This window comes from Ambystoma mexicanum, chromosome 12, assembly GCF_040938575.1.
Source record: "Ambystoma mexicanum isolate Mex_15411 chromosome 12, UKY_AmexF1_1, whole genome shotgun sequence".
Taxonomy (NCBI): domain Eukaryota; kingdom Metazoa; phylum Chordata; class Amphibia; order Caudata; family Ambystomatidae; genus Ambystoma; species Ambystoma mexicanum.
In genome coordinates, this window is record NC_090936.1 from 888,893,324 (window position 1) to 888,919,048 (window position 25,725).

The following is a 25,725-nucleotide window of genomic DNA, read 5'->3' on the forward strand; positions in this document are numbered from 1 at the left end:
CCAAATTCTTGAGATGGATTGAGCTGATCTACATGAAACCCCAAGCCAGAGTAAAAACAGGCAGACAGATCTCAAAGGAATGGGAGATTCACAGGGGCACAAAGCAGGGCTGCCCACTGTCGCCATTGCTTTATATACTGGCCCTAGAACTCCTAGCAGCCTTCCTCAGGAAGGAATACGCCGACACGGGGATAAGTATCAACAATACTACCCACCTAATTTCCCTCTATGCAGACGACATGCTCTTGTACGTTAACCAACCGGAAGAAAACCTACCTCACCTGCTATATGTCATAGCAGAATTTGCAGCAATGTTGGGCATTAGTGTCAATAGAGAGAAGTCCAGCTTGTTCCCTCTAGCTGCACTCGGAGAGCTGAGAGCAGAACAATAACCTGAACTGGGCCTAAAATGGAGGCGTGATTCTTTTTGCCATCTAGGAATCAATATACACCACGACCTGGTGGAGTTGCACCGGAATAACACACTGGTGGTGCTCCAGAGGGTCACGACTTCCATGACATTCTGGAAAACGCTGCCCCTGGAGGAACCGGGTAGAGCAGCACTGTTAAAAGTTATAGTGCTCCCCCGCCTACTATACCACTTCACTAACCTACCCTACGATATTACCAAACAATTCTTCCAACATCTGAACACGATCATCAGAGAATTCCTGTGGGGAGGAGGTAGGAATAAAATAGCCCTAAGCACACTACAGAGAGATAACAACCAGGGATGAATAAAATTACCACAGTTTGAATTATACTACCTAGCAGGCCAATAACAGTTTGTCGCAAATTGGCTGGGCGACGAGCCCTCCCAAGACACGATACTCCTGCAACCTGCACTGCGAGAAAATTACTTAAAAGAGATAATATGGGCGAGTAAAACCTTGAGCCAGAAGACCCCCTCACTCATCACATTAGGTATCGCCTTGTGGCGAAGAGCATGGAAGATCCTAAAAAACCCAGACCCTTGCTCCATGCATGTTCCCCTGGCGGGACTCATAGGTAATAAACAAGGAGCTCTAGGAACATTCTGTAGGCACTGGGAAACCAAAGGGATTGCCAACATAGGCGATTTACGGAAAGGAAGGAAGGAAGGAAGGACAATGGGTTGAGTTTCAGGGGTTAATGGTGAACTATGATATACACAAAGGTCAATTTATGTAATATAAAAGCATGACACTCGGGAGGATAGCACAGGGGCAACATGCTCGCCTTCGAAGCAAGATGACACTGAGCAACACAGGTTCGATCCCTGGTTCTGCGCTTAGAAACCTATGGGTATTAAGTGCGTTATAAATAATCTATCATAACGTATAATATAATTTTCCAAGACTGGAACAAAAGCTGGTGAGGGCTAAAAATGGGAGAGGGAACCAGCGAAGTGCTAGATACCTGGTTTGATGTGGCAGATGGGGGGAAACACTGGGTCCAGATTATATGAACTGCTCCTAACACAAGACACTACACGCATGTAGCAAATGGGAAAACGAACTGGGGAGAGCCTTGACAGATGCAGAGTGGGGGAGGCCCCTACAGTATACCAAAAGTCTCCAGGAATGCTAGATTCCAATTAAAACAATTATATGTAACACAAAGAGCGTACCTAATGCCCGATAGATTAACTAAAATGGGTGGTAGCACAGGGCAAACATGTCTAAGATGTGCCATTGCAAATGCAAACATGTTACATTATGCTCTGGTCCTGCCCGGTGATTGAGAAATTCTGGGAAGAAATCAAAGAAAGAACGACCGTGGGTGGCATCCAACTGCACGAGTGGCCACCAGAATCCCATCTACTGGGAATATTCCCGAGAGGCAACATACAGCAGGCGCATCTAGCCAAAATGAAAGACCTAATGTGCATCTTTGCAAAGTGCAGGATTGCGATAGCTTGGAAATCTGAAAAAGGCCTGAGGATCGAAGCATGGTGGACACCCCTAGAACGCTGGTCATTGGCCGAGTCGACAGTATGGCATAACGCACTGCAAAGAGGACTGCATGAGAACAATGTCGGCCTGGAGGCCTGGAATACATTGGTACAAACAAGTTTCTCCCCCAACAGAGACTTCACTGATCCGAGAGACTCCGGTGATATGGGCCAGATCATAGGCACTCCCTGAAGACGATGCAGGAACATGACCACTCTGGCTTGCACATTACTGGGAATGACAAACAAGGTATTGTCCCCCCCCCCCCTCACCTGTGAGGATAATCCTAGAACAGCCCACGATAATAACCATACTAGATGAGGCATGGACCCGAAGGTTCTCTGAATCGCTATAGTATGGTGTGTGAAGTACTTGCCTATTGTATACATTGTTTGTTAACATGTTGTACCTAAAAACCAATAAAGTGTTATTTAAAAAGATATATATATATTCGTGAGTTATTATGCCAACTGTACAGTCACAGCACACAAACACCTCCCGAAGAAATTGCAGAGGCCTTCACAATGATTAAACTCCCGAAGCTCACCACTACCGAGCAAGACCACCTAGATCAAACAGTGATGCTACAAGAGCTAGGGGAAGCGATAACCTCAATCGCTTCAGGCAAGACACCAGGAGGCGACGGCCCCCCAGAGGAATTCTATCGAACATATCAATCCATCCTAGCTCAGATACTTCTAAAAGTCTTTGAGGTAGCCTTTGACACTGGCACACCCTCAAACACAATGCGTGAAACTTTTGTGGTCTCCATCCTTAAAGCCAGGAAACATGCACAAGTATGCAATTCATACCGCCCCCCTGGCCATGCTAAATTATGATGTCAAACTACTTATCACCATGCTGCCATACGGCTTTGTCAGTGCATTACCGCGCTGATACACTCTGACCAGAGCGGATATGTACCTGGTCGCAACACCACCTCCAACCTAGGTAGACTGCAACACGTAATTGATCAGACCAACACCAGCACGGAACAATATGTAGTAGCATCCCAAGACGCCGTCCAAGCCTTTGATTCAGTGTACTGGGAGTGGATAGAGACAGCACTACTAGGTTTCGGGTTTGGAGCAAATTTTACACGCTAAATTAAAATATTGTACACCTCCCCCACAGCCAGGGGTTAAAACAGTCCGGCAGATATACGGTCAATGGGCCATACAAGGTGAGACGCGACAGGGGTGCCCGCTCTCACCAACGCTTTATATATTAGCATTGGATCCAATAGCGGTATATTTGAGACAGGAGTACCTGGCGGTGGGAATACGCATCAGGGGCACTACACATCTGATCTCCCTGTATGCAGATGATGTATTACTATACCTATGCCAGCCGCAACACAACTTACCCATAATGCTAGATGACTTTGCCAAATGATCAGGCATCTCCTTCAACAAGCAGAAATCATGCCTCTTTCCTATAGTGGGGCTAAGAGAAAAACATGGCTGCCTTGCCGGAACGGGGCCTGAAATGGGGACACAACTCCTTCAGATATTTGGGCATATACGAATTACACACACACCAGAAAAGAGACACACCCTAAATACACGATGAGCAATTGAAGGCGTTAAAGAAAAAACAATTGCATTCTGGTCCCGACTGCCCCTCTCTCTTATGAGCAGGGTAGCCATCACTAAAATTATCATCCTACCAAGGTTCCTATACAGCTTTATTAATGTTATCTTTTACATTGAAGCCCCCTTCTTTCTGTTAGGGAGAATTCTCTGTAAAGGCTAATTTCCCAAACCTAGTGAGTCCCCCAGCAGCTTTGCTGGATTTTTGGGGTTTATTTTTTTCTCCTGCTAAGAGTGAGACTCTTTTTCTCCCACTCTTAGGCATGATTTGAGAATGTCCTTTGACTCTGTAATGTGTTTTATGGGCTATGGGGTCTTTTACTCCATAGGGCTTCATGTGTTTCTGGTATGTGTGTTACACAGCACCCTCAGTGCAGTAACACAGGGGTGTCATAGTGACCCCCAAACATAGACTCCATACCCTGGGACTGACTACTGTCTCCCAGGGCATGTAAAGTCACCATTGACTTTACTAGTCTCAAATTGTGAACAGAAACCAGTACAAACCATCATATTGTGGAAGTGCTGGTAGGGGTAATTCGATTGCCCCTGGGTCTGTTTTCCAAAAGGGCACTATCCAGTCCCCCCTTGTCGAGTTTCTGGCTGGTGGCAGTGGATACCACGCAAAATATTCCACCGGAATATTTCCTATGGGATTTTCCCATTAATTTTAAACGCACCACTTTTTGGTGCAATGTTAAAGATACCGCCGGGTTATTTATTTAATATTTATTCCCCGGTTGGGTCTTTTTGCCAGGACTCTGTTTTAAAATGGCGTTTGTGTTCGCCTATGAAACCCTAACCCAAGTCGAACCCTTTGTTCCACTTTTGGCGGGCTTCTGCACAGAAGCCTCCAAAAGTGGTGCCACTCTGTCTGGGTCTACAGGATGTGTGGGAGGGGGGGAATAGGCACCCTGGACTGAGTTGCCTTAGCAACTCAAGTCGCACTCTTGTGCGATTGACGCAGTGGTGAGCCGCCCAGCTCACCACTTAGCCTGTTTGATTGACAGGTAGGCTGATGAATGGGGGTTTTCTGCATAAAAGCAGGGCTTTGGGGACTGGAACTTCAGAAGTCGCCACATGACCTAAAGAATCCAGAGGGGAGAAGCTGAGCCATCTACAACGACAACACCAGCGGTGGAGCCCTGCTGTACGAAACTCACCACATTCCCAACGCCCGTGCCAAGCACCCCGGCGGCCGGATAGCCACGCTTCACCACTACCGCGAATAAAAGGGTAGTACCTTTTAACCGGGAAACTTCACGGCTGGTTTCTTCCCTGGCAGTGCAACGACCTCCAGCTTTCCTCCACGTCGAGATCTTCTCTTCCCCTGGACGACGCCCCGACTTGCACCCGCTGCCAGGAACAACTGCCCCCGCTGGAGCTTTCTCAACATTTCAGGTACTGTGTCCCGCCTGGTCTCCCTTGCAACAGACTGTCCAAGGTGTCCCGTAAATCATTGAATCTCTATCCTGGGGTGATCTCGGACCTGTTAACATTACCTTTCTAACTTGATCCAAACTCTTTTGACTTTTCTGCAAAAACTGAGTGCCTTTCCACTGTGTGATCTTGGGCACATTCCGCCTTGCTCTCTCCAAGAGTGGGCCTGGCCTATGAACTTTTTGCTCTACAATAGATCCTGCCTTTCTTGACTTGCTGTGGGTTCTTAAAAGTGTTGGTACTGTGTGATTTTCCTATTCTGTCTTTTCTCTGCCTATTTAAACAAATTATTGGAGTGCCATCTTTGTTACGCGCTCACCTCTGTTTTGCTAAATAAGTGGCGTATTAACCTAGACTTGTCAAATAATTAATTAGGGAGGTGTATATATTTCTAGTGACTGTGTTTGAACTTGCTTGACATATTAGTGCCAGTGTATTTTTACAAGTGTGTTTTTAAATAAATAATTATATACTTTTATACCCAAGCTCTGGTCAGTGTTTGCTTGTACTACTGTATTTCTAGCCCTATTGTGTATACTCTATATACTGCCTAACTCTTCTTGAGAGAGGTCTGACTGCTCAGCCACAGCTACCAGGTAAATCTGGGTGGTACAGACTGCTACCAATTGGGTTTACTGCTAACACCTGTAGTCTTAAACTTTTTGCAGTGGTCCCTAAGGGAACTGCACAGGTTTCTGCCTAACACTTTCAATACCTGGAAAGTATACGTGGAGCATTCCCATGGGGTCTGAAAAGGCATAAACTGGCCATCACTACCCTATCCCTCTCCTATGAGCAGGGAGGTGTCCAACTTCCGCGGCTGGAATACTATTATCTGGCCGCCCAGTTTAGCTTCATCCCGAAATGGCTGTCAGACGAATTTACATCCGAGCACGAGCTGCTTCGCACACTGATAAGCCCTGTGTTACTAAAAGAAGCATTATGGCACCTGAGAAGTAGATACAAAACTCGCTCATTAGCATTACCTGTGGGCAGACAGGTTTGGTCAAGAACACTTAAGTCACTCCGACTCCAACATCCCGACTCTCCCAATGACCCCATCTTGATGTACACATGTGGTGACCCAGAGGAACTGAAGGTTGTGCGATGCTGGGAACAGTCTGGCATAGCCACTTGGGGAGACATGTATGAGAATGGAACTTTTAAAGAACTGGTCGACCTCATGCAAAAGGAGGGACTCCCAGGTGGGTAGTTTCTAAGATATATATAGAATAGCCAGGACTGCCAAGCCTAATTGGCCTGCAGAACCTCAACAGAACATCCATGACCTAAAAGATAGCTGGAGGCCTGTGTCCAAGCTGTATAGGTGTCTCCTAGACAGCACAATCATTAAGCTCACCAGGTTGAAGAGACAATGGGAGGTGGACTTGGGGCTACAAATCACTGACAGTGAGCTGGGCTTTGTCAAAAATGTATTGCGCAATGGTAGATTTAGGCTCATACAGGTGAACATGCTTCACTGCACGTACACGACCCCTTCTAGAGTCGCCAAGTTAAAAAAAGGCACTTTCTAATTGCCCCGTTGTGGTCAAGATAACGCCCACCTAACGCACATGCTCTGGGAGTGCGAGCTAACACAGTGTTTTTGGTCCCGAATCAAACAGACCTTCAAAACAGCAGGAATCAAAAGATACGACTGGAACCCGCTTGAATTTATTTTGAGAGCATACCCCAGATCAAGCAAGCATACACACATTTGTAAATTTAGGGATCTAGCTTGTATATTGGCCAAGAGATGCATAACTGACCTGGATATCACACAAAGGCCCACGTTTGAGATGTGGCTCAGAAAAACGCAGCGCTGGTGCAAAGCCAAGACCATTGCATGGGGAAGAACAATAGAAGTACATAGAGGGGATGTTGCACTCAACTCTGTAGCATGGAAAACACTTGTCAATTCTGTTTTTTACCCCTGTGATGACAGACCACCATGAATCAACAGTAGAACTCACGCTTGTTTTCTTCCTCCACACTCGGATCACATACACTGAACTGGACCCCTTGCTGAAAGGCTAACAGCGTGCTGCTCAATTGACACAAACGAGATACACTGTCTAGAGTTTGGCAGCAAACACAACTTATTCCCCCACGCCCCCCAACAAAATATTGGGTATCTTGTTGTTTGTAGTGTTTGTTCTTAAACGTATTGGTTGGCACACATGATAATTCTTCAATGTGTATTGTACTTAAAAAAAACATCAATAAACAAATTAAAAATAAATAATGTGGAAACCAAAGATGCAGAAAACTTATGCTCAAGCGCGAAATGCATGATCCACCAAGACTCATCAAACACTATCCTGTTCAAACGCTTAAACCCCATGTCTTTCAGGAGGTCTCCATCTTCTGCTGTCCCATTCCCGACACGGAACACTACCGACTTCATGAGGTTGACCTTGTACCCCGATAGTTCTCCATATATTCAAAGACCCTGGAGGAGCACGGGGTCCGATGTCCCTGGTTCCGTGAGGAGCGCATCATCCGCAAAGAGGCTTACTTTATACTCTATTCCCCCTAAGCAGACTCCCCTCACTTCAGGGTTATTCTTTACCTCTATTGCCCACGGTTCCATCACTAGCGCGTATAGCAGGGGGGAAAGAAGGCATCCCTGTCTGGTGCCCCGGCTGAAGTGCATCGACCTCGAAATCCCTCCACTAACCACCACTCTTGCCCACAGTGCCAAATACAGGGCATCAATCCACCCCATACCAATCATCCGCAGTACCCCCCTCATGAATGCCCAGTTCACCTGGTCAAAAACCTTTTTGGCATCTAGTGAGAGGAGCACTGCTCCCTCTCTCCTCACCTCACCTCTGGGGCCTGGAGTATGAGTAGAGCCTTGACCATGTTTATCAGAGCCCTGACTGTTCTGAATAAATCATGACTGGTCAGCATGCACCAACTGTGGCACAAGTACCTCCAACCGTGACGCCAGTATCCTAGCGAGTATCTTGGCATCAGTATTCAACAAAGAGATGGGGCGGTATGAACCATAATACAGTGGATCTTTACCTTGCTTGGGTATAACTGCGATAAGTGCCTTCAGAAAGGAGGAGGGATATACGTTGCAGTTTGGATTGAGTTAGAGGTTGGCCAAGGGTTTCACTAGCAGTTCTTGGTACTGTTCGCAGAAGGCTGAGGTGTAGCAATCTTCCCCTCGTGCCTTCCCTGACTTTTGGTGGGTTATGCCCTCTGGCACTTTCTTCCCAGTAATTTCCGCCCCTAGGGTAACCTTTTCCCCATAGGTCACTCTTGGGATTGGGAGCCTCCCCAAGTATTCCTGTATATCCCGCTGTTTTTCTCCTGCGGGCTGATCGTAGAGGCTCTCATAGAACTGAGCAAAGCATTCGGGGATGTTGCCCTGGCTTACCAGGAGATCTCCCTCCGGTGCTCGTACGCGTGCCACTCTTCTCTCCACCCTTTGCTCTTTTATTCTGTTGGCTAGCAGGGTCCCTACTCGATCACCTCTTTCGTATAGCGACGCCAGGGTGATCATTTTCCGTTAAGAGGCCCCTTTACTGCCATAAACCATCCTCCAAAACCCCTCTGCACCTGCACCTCCGCCAGCTGGGCTGAGTGCGCCAAGATTATGCCCACTCCACTCCTTTTTAGCCCTGTGTAAGGCCCAGTACAGCTGACCAATTTCTGCCCCTTTCAGTGCTGTCTCAGCCCACCGTTTGTAGTGAGTTTCCTGTAGGAAAAGTACCTGCAGCTGTGTTTTGGGGAACAGAGCTGCTGCTGTTAACGACCATTTGTTCAGGGAGTTCAGTCCCTTTACCTTGAGTGTGGCCACCTTCCAGTTTGCCATTGTCAGGTTGCAATGAGTTCCTTCGTAACATCCCGGGGGTGATCCCTCCCTCATTCCCTTGGCCGGTGCGACTTTGTTATGCACGTGTCCCTCCCCCCTTATATCCTCCCTTCAACTTGTATACCCCCTCAAACATGTGCCGGCAACTGTGCCCAAACGGGGTCTCCAGACCCATATCTACAGACATTTGGCCATCCCCAGGTCACTAGGGTGATAGCGAACCCGCCACCCCACTCAACATGTACCTTGTCAACCATTCAACAATACCAGTCCCTCATCTTACTTTATCCAATCACTTCATCACAAGCCCCTTTCTTCAGCTGGTTGCCTTCGGCTGATTCGCCTGGGCTTCCTTAGGTTTCCTTGAGCCTCATTCATTCCTGCGGCTCTTTGGTTGCGCGAAAGCACTGTTGAATCGCTCTTGCAGCCTGCGCCATCCATCCTTCTCTTGGAACGTCCCTTCCTTCCTTAACTCCGCCAACAACCGAGTCGCTTTGTCCCCTTGATTTAGTTCGTACTGCTCTCCCCCCGTGCTCAAAGTAGAGGGCAAAGTGGAAGCACCAGCGGTAACGCACCCCCTCCTTCTGCAGCCATTGTGTCAAGGGTCTGCACTTCCTCCTATGCTCCACAGTGCAGTTGGACAGGTCCTGGTAAATCCCCACCGTCGCCACTTCCCTTTCAAGGTCACCCACCTCTCAAGCCCTCTTTAGGATATCCTCCTTGTCCCTGTAGTTGTGGCACTTTGCCACGACTGAACGGGGTCCTTTTGCTCCCCCGACACCACGGTGGACCCAGTCGAAGCTTATATCTCTGTCATAGGCCTTGCCCATGAGCTTCGTGAGTACCTCTGAATGTTTGGCCACCAAGTCCCTGAGGAAGTTACCGTCCCTTCCTGGAAGTCCCCATATCCTCAGGTTATTCCTCCGGACCCTGCTTTTCCTTCAGGCCTTGCTTTCCCTACTCTCTAGCTCCTTGACCCGGACCTCTAGACCGACATCTGCTACGTCTGCTGCCCTCTAGGTATTTTCCAGGGCCTCCACTCCTTCCTCCACCTTGGTGACCCTATCCGTAATGGCGCTCGAGGTCTGCACCTCCACCCTGAAGGCCTTCAGGTCTGTCAGAATCGCCTGCACATCGTTCTGCAGGGTGCCCAGTCCTCCCGCAGCCATGATGCCCCTTCCTCCACTGGTACCCCTTGTGGGTGTTGAGGATCATCCCCACGGGCTGGACTTGGCAGGGGGCCCTACCTCCTCTCGCCAGGCCACCCCTGCAGTAAGGGCTAAGGGTCTCCGCCTCACCTTCCACTGTCTTGTGATGATTCACTGGATATCACCTCGGGTATCACCCTGCTCCGCAGCAGTTGCTTCGCTGCTTCTCTGCCGCCGCAGGTCAGTGTAGAGAACGATGGTGTGTTGTCCTTCCACCCCTATTGGCCCGGGGTTGTCTCTGTCTGTTGGTGCGTGTTGCACTCTCACCGCCTTCCGGCCCGGGTACCCCGTTTCCTGGACTACAGCCCTGTTCCTTTGATCACCACCTCAGGGACTGGGGCCGTCTGTCCATTGGTACATATTCAACTCTCACCACCTGCCGGCCTGGTTACCCTGCTTCCTTGGATACTGTCCTGCACCTATGATCAAGACCTCAGGGACCGGTGTCGTCCCCAGCTGTTGGTGCATGTTGCACTCTCACTGCCTGCCGGCCCTGGGGCCCTGCTTCTTTGCCTGCTGTTGTGCGCTTCTGATCACCACCCACCTCAGGGCCCGGGGCTGTCTCTGTCTGCTAGCACGTATTATGCTTTCACTGCTCGCCGGCCTGGGCACCCTGTTTCCTTGGCTGCAGCTGCGGCCTCCGCTGCAGCGTCCCCCAGCTCCTCCTCTTCCGAGCCGGAGGATTAGCTGCTTACTGAACCTCTGTTGAGGTGAGGTGCCGGGTCTTGCCTTTAGCTGGGCTGTTCCACTCCGTGTCATGCAACGCTCTTGGTGGTCGTGTGCCTTTGTTGCAGCGGGGCACTGGGTTCTCCTTGTGGTCCGGCCCCTTCTCTCCCTCGCGCCAGGTTCTCTGCTTCGCGGCCAGGGATGGCGTTTAGTAGCCTCACACCTCAGCTTCAGCAGGGTGCCGGGCCCAGTCCTTCTCTGCCACACGGCTTGGGACGCTGTTGGCAGTCTGCTGGCTGTCCCTCACTCGGGCTTTGTCGCTTTTCGCTGTTTACTTTGTTGCTTTTTGCCCGCAGTTGCGGGGAACTGATCTACCTGATTTCGCCTCTTTTCGGCTTGCCTGGGGGGGGGGGGTTTGGCTCAAGCCTGGGGGGTGGGAGTGTCGGGCAGTGCCATTAGTGCTGGTGGGGTGTGGAGCTCGGGTCTCACGCTGGCATCTTGCTCCACACCACCTGGCAGTTATTTTAACATTTGTGTAACGTCTAAACCCACAGGTATCACAGCGTTTGTACAGGGTAATATCAGAGTAAAAACTTTACAGATCATTGCGTTAGTAGGAAGTAGTACGGGCAAAGTAGGAGACAGTTCATGCTTAGAGTGTTAGTCAAACTTATTGAACAGCCAAGTTTTCAAAAACCGCTTGAATGCTGGGTAGTGTGGAGTTAAGGAGTTCCACAGGGTGTGGGCTGTGGTGCTGAAACTAACCCCTCCTGCTCTGGCTAGTTTAAAGTGTGAGCTGGTCAGAGGAGCGGAATGCGCGACAGTGCTGTTTCTTTGTGATGCAATGGTTCAAGGACATCGGGGCTTCATTGTAGACGCATCAGTGCGCTATAGTCAAGTTTCCTAAGTCAATCCATGCTTTTATTGGTAGCCAATGGACTTCTCATTGAGTTGCAGCAATGTGGTCAGATTTGCAGATGCCCTGAGCTGCCCGGAGGGCTTTGATTTGAAGCAGCTGTAGCTTAGCTAGATTGGACGCAGATGTGCCCTTGAATAGGGCATTACAATAGTCTAGTTTGCTCAGGATAATGGCTCTGGAGAGCGCGAGGCAGTTGTTGGGGTTCAGGAATTGTCTGCTTAATGAGATAAGTTTGGCGGTGTGGGAGGTTGAGGCTGCCAGAGCATTGACATGCCTATTCATGGTTAATTCTGCATCGAGTAAAACTCCCAGGTTTTTGGCATGTTTGAAGACAGGGATGGTACAGCTGTCAATGTTGAAGGAGGTGTAGGAGGGGTTGAGAGCTTTGAGGCGAGCCTACAATGAGTAACTCTGTCTTCTCATCATTAAGGCAAAAGTTATGGGTAGCCATCCAAGACTGAATGATGCAGAAGACTTAGTTAATGGTGTTAGAGTCATTAGTGTAGTTGCCGGAGAGGGGAATGAGAATTTGCGCGTCATCTGCAAAGTTGGTGTAGGTGATGCCTAGGGTGTCAAATATGTCAAAGAGGAGTTAAGAGCCTTGGGGGACACCAAGAGGGATAGGGTAGGCTGAGTGGTTGCCAATGAATACTCTACATGTACGGTCACTTAGGAAGGATTTGATCCATCGGACTGCCTCGGGTGAGTAGTGGACGATCCCAAAAAGGGTTTGGCAGAGTAGGTTGTGGTCCACGAGATCAAATGCGGCGGAGAGATCTTGGAAGGGTAGGATGGCAGCATTGCCAGCATCTCTAATGCTGTCAAGTTGCATTTTTAGATCAATAAGAATCAATCGATTGTCATTCTGTGCAGAATACCATTCACACCTCATATATACATAACACACAGATACCATCGCCTGTGTCTGTTTTTGTGCTAACCAAAAATTCTAAACAAAATCACCTTACAATTCCTATAAATCCTATGGACGACTCCAACTCCCATAAAGCCACAAGTACTGAGGCAAGGAAGAGGGAGAAGGAGTTAATGTGGACCAAAGGAAACACTAAGCTGAACATGCGGGCTAGTAGTGATGAGCACCAAGTTTGCGGGACATTTTAAAATGGTGTCCGCATTGGAGGAAGAGAGAAAAACAGAATGAAAGAAGGAAGCATAACTGAGGGAGAAGGCAACAGCACGGGAACGGACAGTGCTGGAGGAGGTATATGCTTTCAGACTGCTGCTCACCAACAGTACCTACCGGCGTGGGGTAAGGCAACAGAAGAAATAGCAGGTACCGTGGTAGAACCACTGGGGAGTGGGCAGCAACAGCAAAGCTACCCGGGGCACAGTTGTGTCCAGAAGCAGCAGGCTTACCGGCGGGTGAACGCAGAGCTGGAAGGGGAGCTGAGAGAAAGTCTGCAGAGCGGGAAACGCCATCCGAGAATGAAAGCATCACTGCAGCAACGTGCCACGGATCAGAACGCTATCAGACACCAGCGAGTCTGCCCAGAGACCTTTGGGATGCTGGAACATACCGACAGGCATGTGATCCATTGAGAACTTATTTTTAATACCAACCAAGTAGAATACAAAGACAGAATTTGCCCAAATCCTCATGTATGAGATGTCAATATGGGGAAGGTTGGAGCAAGTATTTCCACAAGCCAATGAATACTAATGAAGAAGTTAAAAGGCTGGACGTGAACAAGTTTCCATATACAAGATATCTATGTGGGGAAAGTTGGAACAAGTAGAACATCAAGACAAAGTATAGACCGTGAAGGAATACAGCTGTGGTATACTGAAAGACATTGATAACCTTAAAAGAAGTCCTAGTGAAAGAAGCATATCAAGCAGTGAGCATTTGGAGAGAAGATAACTGGCAGGGGAGCATACTGGGGGATCATCAGGCACCAGAAAGGGATCCTGGCAGGTGAGTACACCAGATTCCATTTGAAATATACAGAGGAATAAGACATTGTGGACAGATACATAACAGGAGAGTATACCAGGGGATCTGATGAACCTACAAAAGGCTTCCTGGCAGGGGAGTATCCCAGGAGGTTCTCCGTAAGAAGCTGTTTGAAAGAGACACTTTTGCCACCCTTAAGGAACTATTATTTCGAAAAAACACTTTTGCCATCCTATGTGAGATATTCAGGGGAAGGGACCACTCTCTGGATTCAAGGACTGTTTTGTTGGATTTATCTACTTGTTTTTGAAAATCTTTACCAAACCTACATCAGAGACACTTCCCTTACACTTTTAGTTATTCATTTCTAGTGCAAGGGTCAGAATGGCATGTTTGGAACAAGGACAATGTATATAATTTTGACAATGAGACACAGACTGATCTTTAGTTTTAGTTTCTTAGGTAGGGAAACTCTCTTTATGATAGGGAAATAGAGGCCTTTATCCAAACCTTTTATTTTAATAAAGATGTCTGATGTTGAAAACACTACCACTCTGTGTCCGCCTCTCATTTCTGACCCCTCACAAAAGGGTTCTGTGATGAATCTGGACAATTCGACATTTCTCGCCTGAGAGGAACCTTTAAATCCACAATACTGAAATGTCTTCAATCGCTTTGGCTTCAGGTAATGCTGACACCATAGTCAAAGAAGGAGTACACACCCCTTTTGTTTGTGATGATGTATATAAATCCAAGAGGAACTTTGAATTGAAGAGAAACTCCTACGCAGGGAGGAAAAAAAAGAGTCCTACACATAGGCAACCTCTGACGAGAAGACATCCTGGAAGGGCAGAGCCACGCTAGACCGCGTAGCCAGCGCTGGTGTGGAGTGCGAGGGAATTACTACCTGGGCGCTGGAAGGCTGACGTCCTAACCGATCAGCAAAAAAAGGTCGGGAAAGAGGCAGAGACGGAGAAGCAACCGTCTCATCTGGTGGCGTGACCACAAGGAAGCAGTGGTGGGCCTGGGGCGTGATGCCAAGACCAGACTGCAGAAGGGAGTACGGATCACTGCACAAGAAATGCATTTGCTGCTAAGTCAAGCAACAGAAGGAAAGCAAATGCTCCAGAGGAGAATGTGCAATTGAGTGGTACGAACATTGATATTCAAGGCTGGGGAAGCCGACTAGGTTATGGGAGCCTGATAAACCAGAGCAGAATGGAAGCAAGCCTATCAGAGTGCCACAGGGCTTCGGAGAGCCCTGAGAAACGGAGAGACTTTAACTGAACAGAAGCAAACGGCTGGGAAACACTTGCGTATAGGTGCATAATAAATAAAAAATCAATTAATCAAATTATCCTGAAGAAGTAACATTGTTAAGAGAGGCGGACGGCCAAAAGGGTTACGAGATCCTGGAAAACCCAAACAGAGATCAAACAAGCCTATCAAAGGGCCATAGGGCTTTGGAGAGCCAGAGAAACTGAGGGACTTTAACTTTCAAGGCTGGAGTAGCCATAAGTATTTTATGGGAGCCCGGAAAGCCCAAACAGGCAGACGCTGTACTGAGGCCTGGCTAAAACAAGCCTGACTGAGGGCCAGAGGACTCTGAGAAGTCCAAGAATCCTGAAATATAACATACAGAATTGTGATGAGTGAATCTGGAGGGTTCCAGTATTTACAAGCAAGACAAGAACACTGTCAATCACCAGGGGAATATTGTGTAGTTGTGGTAAAGAAAACTTGTTTTTCCTGAGGAAAACTTGGCACAGAGAACCTGCAGAGAGCTTGAGAAATGCATTTAGGATAAAACAAGAACGTTGTACAGCGCCAAGTCTAAATTGGTGGAATTGTATAAGGAAAACCTTTTTGTCCTAAAGAGTGAGAATTGATCTACAGAACCCACACAGAGGTTGTGAACAGTGGCATAGTTAGGCCTTCTGCTGCCCTACGCCCAATTAAGTGCATGTGCCCCCCACTTCTTTACACTATCTCTGCCAGCCTCTGCACGTTCAGCAGATTCTACCTCTTAAACAAACTGTCTGCGTTGTCAAAACAACACCCCTTCAGCCCCATTTTGTCCTCCAGTTTGGCTCCATAAGATTATAAGGACGTTTTTAAGGGTGCAAGTATTAGAACGTTATTGCTTCCTCTCTATTGATTCAAGCCTGTCATCTTCTATGTTATGTAAGTTGAAAGAGTGTTTTAAGAACTCTGCTACCCAAGATTTGGAGAAGTTGCAGTTAAGTGCACTGGAGGTAATCTTTACGGCTAATTGTCTACTTTCAATAAGGGCCTAAAACAATCTTTCAGAAGAAGCGATAAGAACAAACTGCCAACTGGACACAAGTGAGAGAAGGTTGGAGCGAGGAATTTTGGTTTCAATGCTAATATCTGGTTTCTCTCACAAATTGCCTGCTGTGACTCTATGAGAAGTACCTGGGCTGATCTGTAATATTAATACAACATAACTAAATGTCTGCATCCAGTCTTGTCAAATGGTAAAGTTTACATAAGAAATATATGAAGTGATACAGGCACATCCTATACAAAGGCTGAATGAAAAGAGCTTAACACCTTCACAGGGTTACAGCTCTGGTGTACGCAGGGGTAAAAATAGAAATAATGCAAGTTTCCTGCTGCAGCCGATGTACCTCCAATCCCTTGGGCTGGAGCACCATTAAAATATGGCAAAATCAAAAGTGAAGTTTGTAAACTCTGCCTGGGCATAAACACCTCAGTAAAGACAGTTGGAGAAGGTTCTTGTAATCTTTTGCTGTGCATTCTGTGATAATGGCGTCATCATGGATTCTCCGGTGGTTACCTCCTCCCATGTGGTCAGGGGACGGCCGCAGCTACCTTATCCTGACCCTGGGGTGGTTTTATGAGGGAGAATCACATGGGAGGAGACACCTACCGGGGAGAGGCTGTGGCTCCATTGGTTGAGACGGGGTATTCCCCCATTTCCCATAAAAAGAACCTGTGATACCCAAAGTCCTAATCACATATTGCCACTCTAGTCAGTACTCCACCTTTGGCCAAAACACACACAACTCTTGCCCATTTGCCTTGACACTTGCCCCTCTTGACTCCTCTTAGCACTTGCCCAGCCCCCTGGGCCATCGCCCCCTTTCCTCCTCCCAGCCCTTCTGCCCTGACCTTCACCCTCTCCTTGCACTCTGTCACTGCACTTGCACGGTTTGAATGTCACAAGGCCTATTAGGACTGTTATTGTTTTTTTCCCTCTGCCCCCCCAGGCCCTTCTGTCTTGTGGCGCCTTGAAACACATGTGTATAGGCGCCATGCAATTTTCAAATACATAAACTCCCACATACCACCCTCTGTTTCTAATGTGCCTTATTTTAAACATCCTGAGAAAAAACATTTAGGAAGTAGAAGCCCAATGACATTCATGGACTCAAACTCACATAAACACTCAGATACTGAGACGAGCAGGAGGTTGAGAGAGTTTGCGCAGAATGACCAGTGCCCAAAGTACAACGTGCAGACTAGTTGTTTTGCAAAGCATACTGTATGCGGGACATTTAAAGATGGTGTCCGCACTCCAAAGGCAAGCAGAAGCAGTGCAGGAGTGAACCATACACTCCAGAAGGAGGCTCAAGAACACGGCACGTGCAGAGAGTGTTCCCGGGACAGTAGGAGGGACACCGCCGAAGAGAAGGAAATGTTGTAGACACACGAAGAGCTCGCAGAAGCTCCTAGGTGTCAGGCCGCTCGTGGAAGTAGCGTCCATCGGTCCGGGATGAGAGAGAAAGCCAACATGTGACCGTGGAGCCACACAGAATGCTGGGGAGACCACTGTTGACTCCAGGGTGCAAAGCGAACAAAGCGGTTGTTCCACAAAGGCACGGGCAGAGTCGAAGACGCCAGCAGAGACCGGCGAGTCATCCAAAAGCCACTGGGGACCGCAAGGAGTCCAGAGAAGCATGCCAGCCTGCATTTGACAAGTTTAAGATGCCAGTATGGAGGAGAGGTATGAGCAAGTGCTACCATAGGCCAATATACAAAGTACCTCACAGCATAGGCCATTTTCGATTAACCAAGGAACTGTGAATCAATTTAGAGAAGTCCTGGCAGGCAAGTACACCAGGCAATTGAAGTAATGTAAAGATTCCTGGCAGGCGAGTATACCAGGTGGATGAGATTGAATGAAGATTCATGGCAGGGGAGTACACCAGGCAATCTACAGAGCTCAAGGAAAACCATACAGAAAGACTGTTGCAAAACTTGTGATTTAAACAAAAAAATGTGCGAATCCAGTGAACAAACAAAGGTACTGTTAATTGAAGAGGAACTGTTGCCATCTTATTCAAGAAAACCAGGGAAAGGGGACCAACCCGTGGATCCAAGGGTCTTCACCTTGGAAAATATTTTTGTTAGTCATTATTACATTTTGGAACACTTAACAACAATTTAGAAAATGAAATTTCCCTACACCCTTTGTTGTTTTGTTTTAATGTGAGGGCCAGGATAGGATGTTTTGGATACAAAGAAGACTTTTCAGTTACGGACTTCATGACAGATTGATCCTTAGTTTTGATTTTTAGGTAGGGACATTCCTTTTAGAATAGGGCCAGTTAGGCAGTTTGCCAACCCATTTTTGTTTAAAAAATGTAGTTTCTTGAGAATATGAATACCTTGTGTTCGACTCAGTTCTGATGCCTCGCAATCCTCACAGAGGAGTAATGGATATGGACGACCCTGAACATTCATGTGTGGGAAGCAACAGCATTCCTCGTAGCTGCACAATGCAGGCACCTTTTATAACAAATTAAGTGGTACATACTGTTTACACATCATTGCAGTTTGTGCAATTGTTCAAAATGCCCAACACTCCAAGAGTAAATTTGAGCAATGAATTGGGCGTTCCAGCACAATATTACCTTTGTAGGTGTGGTTTAGACTATGGGTCTTGCCAGCCTGCGTTTAAGGTAATTATTTGCCTGCTTAGCACTGAGGAGCTTCTGTAAAGATGATAGAATGGATTTCTTTTCGGGACACCTTTACAGCTGCGAAACAGTACGTACCTTTGGCACACAGTTTTTGTTCTCACCCTTCTATGGCTTTGGGTATCCTTTCAGAGGTTTCTTGATGCACCTCGCATTCAGATTTACTCTTCGCCATTGCAACTTCTCTATGATCTATTTCATACTTGCACCTTTTGGGCAGCCCCAGACCTCTGTGGGGGCATGCGGAAGGAAATTAGTGATTGCTTCTGAACATCATTTTAGAGCCGCCTGTGTGGTCTCTGTGCTTGACTTAAGCATAGGCGTGCGTTTAATATTGTAAAATGATGCATCATTTTTAACCTTTCCTTTTCTGAACGGAAAAACATTTTTGCAACAGTTTAAACAATTCATGTTGTGTATTTCAATATAAAAGTGATTGCTTAACACAGTGTATGTGTGTATAGATCAGAAAACACCAAAGTTAATGTGAAGTGGCACTGATACAACAAATTAGCTTTTGGCCGTTTTGCATATTAAAGAGAATATCGGGACGGTAAGAATGACCAAACAGCTTTATATAGGTCATATATGTCTGTGAGAGTTGTATGACTGAATCACTAAATATCTAAGGCACACTGGTTTTGGTACGCGTTGTCTTTTAAAAAATTGTTTATTTAAAACAAAAGTCACCTTAACAATAAAGCTTTTGTAAATATCAAGCATATATTCAGTTTGGCCATCAAATACGTTAGTTTTCAGAGTGGAATGACTGCTAACAGCTCAAAATTACTCACGGTGTTGAGGATCAGGCAGACTTAGAGAAACAAAATTGGCTTCATACTTAAAAATGACAACCAGTAGATTGAAAATAAACTGTAATAAAATGTTGCTCCTCTGGCAATCTGCCGCACTAGAAATGGGCCTAGTCGGCCTTGTTGTAAATACATCTATGGTTGTGAACTGTGTTTTTGCGACATTGATGAACCTAGGAATCATATGCAAAAGTGATCCAAGTTATTGGGCCAGGATGAAGCCCCGAGGCTATTGCTTCGGGCTCCTTCTTTCTGTTATGTTTTCGTAAGTGGTAGGGTCCGTTCGACGATTTGGACTAAAGACTGTTTTCTTTTGAGAACGATTAATCTAAGTTTATTAGGCAGGGAAAGTCCCTTATAACGGTAGGGCTGGATAGGATGCTTTCCTTTTAACAAACAACCTTGAACATGCCAGTAATTAGTCTGGCTCCTTCTGGCTTGCCACAGTTACCAATGACACTCATGACGGTTTATTGCCCAAATGATAACCAGGGTAAGGTTCTATTACACTTGATCCCGATAATAAATTCATTTGCGGAAGGAAAGCCCTTTGTAGAGCAGGACTTCAATTGTCTAGTGGATCCTTACATGGCACACCATCAGATCCAAAGAACTTTAAAGCAATAACTAAACTACTGAGAGTGCTGGGGTAAATTGAGACATGGTGGTTCCATCACCAAGGGGGGAAAAAGACTACACATTTTATTCAGCAGTACACAGGAGCCACTCTAGGCTAGATATGTTCCTAATTGCTTCTACACGAGTCCCTAAAAGCATTGCAGCAGAAATGTAACAAAAACTGATCACTGACCACACACCGGTCACATTAATATTAGACAACATATCACCCCCCACAAGTAGCCCGTTCACAATGGCAAATACTCTGGCGATAAGAGACCCAGTCATTAGGCGAAACATAAGAGAAATAATTGTTAATTGCTTTAAGAAAGTATTCAGGGACCAATGGAACGCAGATTAATCTGGCATGAGGGCTAAGCAGTATTTAGGGGAGAACTGATTGGAAAAACAGCTCCACTAATGAGAGCAAAAGAACAGACCTGAAGGGACTTTGAATAAGAGGTTCAGGAAAGGGGAAAGGCCTTTCAAAGCTAGAAACACTCCAAGCGGACCGATCGGCACAACTTAACAGGTCATTTTATTACACGAAAGGTGATAAAGCCAACAAACTATATACTATTTGTGGCAAAATTAAAACACATTGGAACATGTAAAAGGTATTGTGGTACTTAGGGACTCAAGAGAGGTACTGCATGGAGGTTTTGAGCTGTGCTTTTTCAACCAGAGGTATTCTACTGTCATCCTTGTAACCGTGGCTACTTGGAAGGACTGGCCTTACCCAACTTCAGCTCCACGCTGCAAAGCCCAGGTAAGACCAGGTACAGAGCGATTCATAAAGGCCCTTCCTATACCAGAAAGTGCAAAGATCTACTAAACAGCAAAACCACTAATATCATTGGATTCCTAGACATCAAAATCATTTTCAAAACATTATCGAGGAAGTATGCCTTCAGCTCATGGAACACTCCTTGGCCTCCCAACTGCATCACAAGTAAAATTAATGCTTGTTCTGTCCTCCCTCAAGACTGTAGTGTTCATTTTTGTACTTTAATTTACTTCTCTGATCCCACTCCTTATCTCACTGCTTGCTTTCTCCTCTTTCATGTCCATCTCACACTAGATCACCTTGTTCTCGTGCACTGAAGCAAGAACCCGAAAGAGCGTGCTAAGAAAAGCCTAAATAAATAACTACAAAGTGTTTTCATGAGAACCAAGAGTAACTAAGAATTTAAGGAAGCAGCAGAAGCTGACACCAAAGGTACAGTTGTGAAAGCTTTGCAAATGTCTTTGTATAACAGAATCAAAAGGGATAACCTGCGGAAGCAAAATAACGTGTGCATGGATGAAAAGGTTGGTGTGTGCGATACCCTCGATTCAGATATGAAACCATTCTGAATAAACGGTCGGAGAAACGCAAGTACAGATAGATTTCAAAAAGTTAGAAAGCAAGACGCATACCACCCAATGCCTGGACTGGGAAAAACTCCATAAAAAATAAGATCCACAATGGATTGTATGAATGCATTGTGGAGGAGAATGTTTTTATAGGGATTCAGTCATGAATTTCAGCAGGCAATTCTTTTAAGCTTTAGAAATGGATTGAGGGTCCACTAGTTCGAGGTATAACTCGTACAGCATGGATTCACCAAGAGGTCATTGTAAGCGAGAGGTGAGTTTGCCAAATACATTGCTAGAACACCAACTGTGCCCACCGCTTCACACAACAGAGGAACTGGGCAAGGGTGCACATTTAGGCAAAAGCAGATGCAGCAGATTGTCTCTGACAAAGTGCAAACGTTGTATGGAATCATCTGGAAGCTATGAGCAATAATCAAAACTGGACATCTGTATTGGGCAGAATAAAGCAGTCCTCATTAACCATGCAGCCTAATCTTAACAGATGTATCAGGAGACTGACACACAGAAAACATCCTGCAGTTGCACAAATGTGGCCCGAATGGGGGTTAGAAACATACCTTTGGCTTTTTGTAGAATCCTGACAGATACCATTTTACGACTTTCTTCAATCGATTGTAAGCATTCTCCTCAACTGCGGCCCTAGGAAACAATGATGTAAAGCTATTAAACCAGAATAATCCTTATTAGTGATATTCTGCAGAAAGAGAGCAACAGGCTGGAATGCACAGCTGTAATGTGTCCAATGGGACTGAAATGGGAATGAGGATTAACATTTTTCCAGCGCCTGACTTCCAGGAACACCAGGGTCGTAATACCCCGGTCTTTCGGTGGAGCCAGGCGCCAGAAAAATGCACGAGTCCGGCAGCAGCCTGCAGGTTTTACCGGCACGGCTATCGCCGGACTCGTAATGAGGCCAAAAGTCTATCTTTCTGTCATGTGGCGGGCAGCACTGAAACTGCTACACATAGACAACGAATTGAACATTCTGGATGGTAAACAAGAGTTCCTATTTATCTTTATCAACAAAATGCAGTTTTTGAAATATTTTCCACCAGTACACGTGTTGAAGGTAATTAAAGAACATATGACTAATTAGGACTTGGTTTCATACAACTGTCCCAAGAATTACAGGCAAGGCTTATTTGATTCAAATGACTCCTTCATATTACTGCTTGGAAATCAGGTATTCTGTTGCTTTTCGGTGTATTCAAGGGTGCAGTTTCAGCAAGGGGTTCATAAAAGCAGATTCTATCTAGATGAAAGCGACTTTATAACCTGTACACCCAGTGTGACTTCACACACCCAGTTGAGATGGAACAGAGTTATTTTTAATAGGACATCATAGACATGATAAGAAACATACTAATTATTTTACCTTGCCAAGAGCTATGTTTTCAAGGTAGATAACATATGACTTGAGGATTCAGATTAGCTGAGTTTCACAACCATGGAAGAAAGTAGGAAGATTAGTAGCACCGTGAGGAGAAGACTACAAAAGTATTGTCAGACCAAATAAGATATGCACAATCTCTTAATAGACTTTGTACATATACACAATCGTCCAGATTTATAAATGTTTCTGCTCGGGCGCATTCTGCAAAACTGCATTCTGGTGGATGGGGATTCTCAAGAGACTGTCTGCAAAAAATGCCTTTCATAGGTAGTTTCTTCCCACCCATAAAATCTGTAACTTTGTTGGTGTAAGGCTAAAATACTTATTGTAAGCCACTTGATAGAATGGCTTTCAGTACCCTTACTAGATTACTTTCACTATTCAAGGTGTACTTATGGAAAATGAGTTTTTGTAATATAGAGTCTTCCATTACATCTTGACTCACATTGAATTGTCCTTTTGGACCCTTTTACGATCCGGGTCGCCTTTATGGAGATTTAGCTCTTGAAAAACAAATTAACCATCATTCTTTGGCCCAATTTATGGCTCAATTCCTAATTTAAGAAAGACAAGTCCCATTGACGGACTGCAGTACATTACATGTACAATTGACAGACAGTTGACCGTATGCCATTAACATCATGAGCTTTATGCAGAAGAGTATTTAAATCTATAAAAAGGTACTATAAAATAAGAACACCTTGTCCTCACAGAACCCTGACCACAAGTTATTTTCTTCTCTTTTTTTCCCCCTAGGGAATTAGCGCTTTACTTATAAGAAGTGCACCCTACACCTTTTACTATTTACCAAGTTTGCAGTGTGGTAAGCCTCACCTATTCAATTATATACTCAGGTCGAGATGATTGCCCAGTTTATGTTCTGAACCCAACACAACAGACTTTATATGTTGTGTTTATTTCTTTCCCCCGTTTCTTCCATCAGGTTATAGTTAATTCATAACAAGAAGGAATCCCTCGAGGGCTGCAACTCCGGCCAAACCAAAACGTTTTTAAAGGGAATCGACATTATACAAGTTTGACTAATGCTACACTGTTTGAATATTGAAGCAATACCCCTGAAGAATTTCCCTTCACAAGATTTACAGATTTAGGGAATGAAACATGTTGGGACAATGATACTGTGTGATCACAGACACGTCCACAATAGAGCATTTATAGCTTGTATTCACTAAACAAATACTGAGTAATCCTGTGATCAAATATAAGGATTAAGTACTAGACAGCTGAATGTTACATCGATATAGCTTTGCTAGTAGTGACAATTGCTTTTCTCTGATTTGTACAGTGGTTTCTTAATGTGTTTTTATGAAATCAAATTGTATTGTCTTGCCTTTTTTTTGAATGTGTAAATGTGTTTATGAATTTTGTTAGTGACAGAATTTAGGTGGAGATTTCTCCTTGTTCAATTTGGTGTATTCAGTTTATATATTCACCTCTCCACTTCCCTCCTTTTTCCTAATTTGTGTTGATATTGGGTTGTTTTTTATGTTGGCAACAAATTAGAGTGTTGATTTTTTTTAAAGATTACATTGTATACCTATGGAGGTTGAACGATTTTTAAGAACAGAATGAAATTTGGTATAATTAAACAAAATAAAATATATATATTTTTTTCTAACTCTATGGGTCCAAAACTGTGATTTGGTCTGAGCCGTGATGTTGCACATCCTCAAGGGTACATTTTGAGTAATTATCTCATTAGAAAGGGGTGAAAGTGAGGCGCAGGATCTCTTTTGTAACATTATCATATTTGTGCGAGGGGCGCGGTCCTGGCCTCAATTCCAAAAAATAACCAGTCCTCATTTAGTTTGAAGGCTAAAATACTTAATCATTAAGGAATTTAGTCCAGGACACGCTTTCCACTGTGGCACCATATCCTGTGCTTGGCTCACTGTCGAAAGTGAGGCACTGGGGAATTCATAATGAAGAACAACACTTTTTGAGGCCCAGGCCTTCATTTCTGTGCCCCAAATAGAAATGTGTGTGCTTTTCATGAGCACATTTATTTTTGTGTTTACATTTCCACCCCTGAAATAGAATTAGAAATGTACAAAAAGCAGTGTCACACTCTGTTAGACACACCATAGCCAATGTGAAGTAAGCCCACACCAACATGAATCATTAATCCCAGGTCTGTAGCCACTCCCTCCTCCTCCACCAAAGTCCCCTTAGTGAAAACAAGGACTTGCTTGCATCAGATGCACATCTTATTTTGTAAATTGTACCCAATATGTTTAATTAAAAAGTATAATTTAAAAAATAAAAGAACGCAAATAAACAGAAAACCAAGAACCTTTCAAATTCAACATTTAGAAATGGGATTGTGTAAATCCGCCAATAAAACAGATTTAAAAGAGTATGCAGTGTGTATGAATGAAAGAGGTAAACTGATCAGAGGGAGAAAGGAGAATACACTTACTCGGACAAAAAGTCTGCATGGTAGTAGTAATCTGAGAGTTTGTCTAAGAAGGAACGAGGCTCCAAAATGAATGTAGGAAGTACCACTTTTGATAGATCCATCCCAGGACGGACTTGTTTCAGAAGTGTCCAGATAAGGCTCTTGTGCTCTTCCGACACAGTTTCCGTTTGGCAAGCTTCACCCGCCTAAAATGAAATATTTAGAAAGAACGTGTCACAAAAATGACAAACATTTTTAAATAATCTTCCCCTTTAAAGAATAGTCAGTGATATGCAAATTAACGATTAACTAGTATTCACAATACACACGGATTGTATTTGCATCATAGAATGTCATTGATACAATTGTTTAGGTGTCCCAGTGTGTTTATACTACAAAACATATATCTTATAGATAATACAAGTTAGCAACCATCCTATTTTACAGAGCTTGGAAGATGCAGGCTATGTATACACAAGTGGACATTTGCCACTGTCATTTTAAGATCAACCGGTTACACCATATTTTTCCCCCAAACTTTCTGGCTTTAGCCTTCCAATTTGTAAGGGCACCCTATTTATGAGCTAAATAAAATATTTGGCAGGAGTCCAAGACGAGATGTTCGGGAACTGA

General features: G+C 45.3%; 1 protein-coding gene across 5 annotated transcripts in view; it reads right to left on the reverse strand.

Moving 5' to 3' along the window:
- Nucleotides 1–25,725, reverse strand: part of OSBPL8 (oxysterol binding protein like 8) — a 2,810,514-nt gene that overhangs the window by 867,831 nt on the left and 1,916,958 nt on the right. For all 5 annotated transcript variants that reach the window (XM_069629380.1, XM_069629377.1, XM_069629378.1 and 2 more), the window contains 2 exons: nt 25,114–25,298; nt 21,838–21,919 (listed from right to left, as the gene is read on the reverse strand). In XM_069629380.1, coding sequence (XP_069485481.1) covers nt 21,838–21,919; nt 25,114–25,298 — 267 coding nt within the window. The remainder of the gene's footprint in view (nt 1–21,837; nt 21,920–25,113; nt 25,299–25,725) is intronic.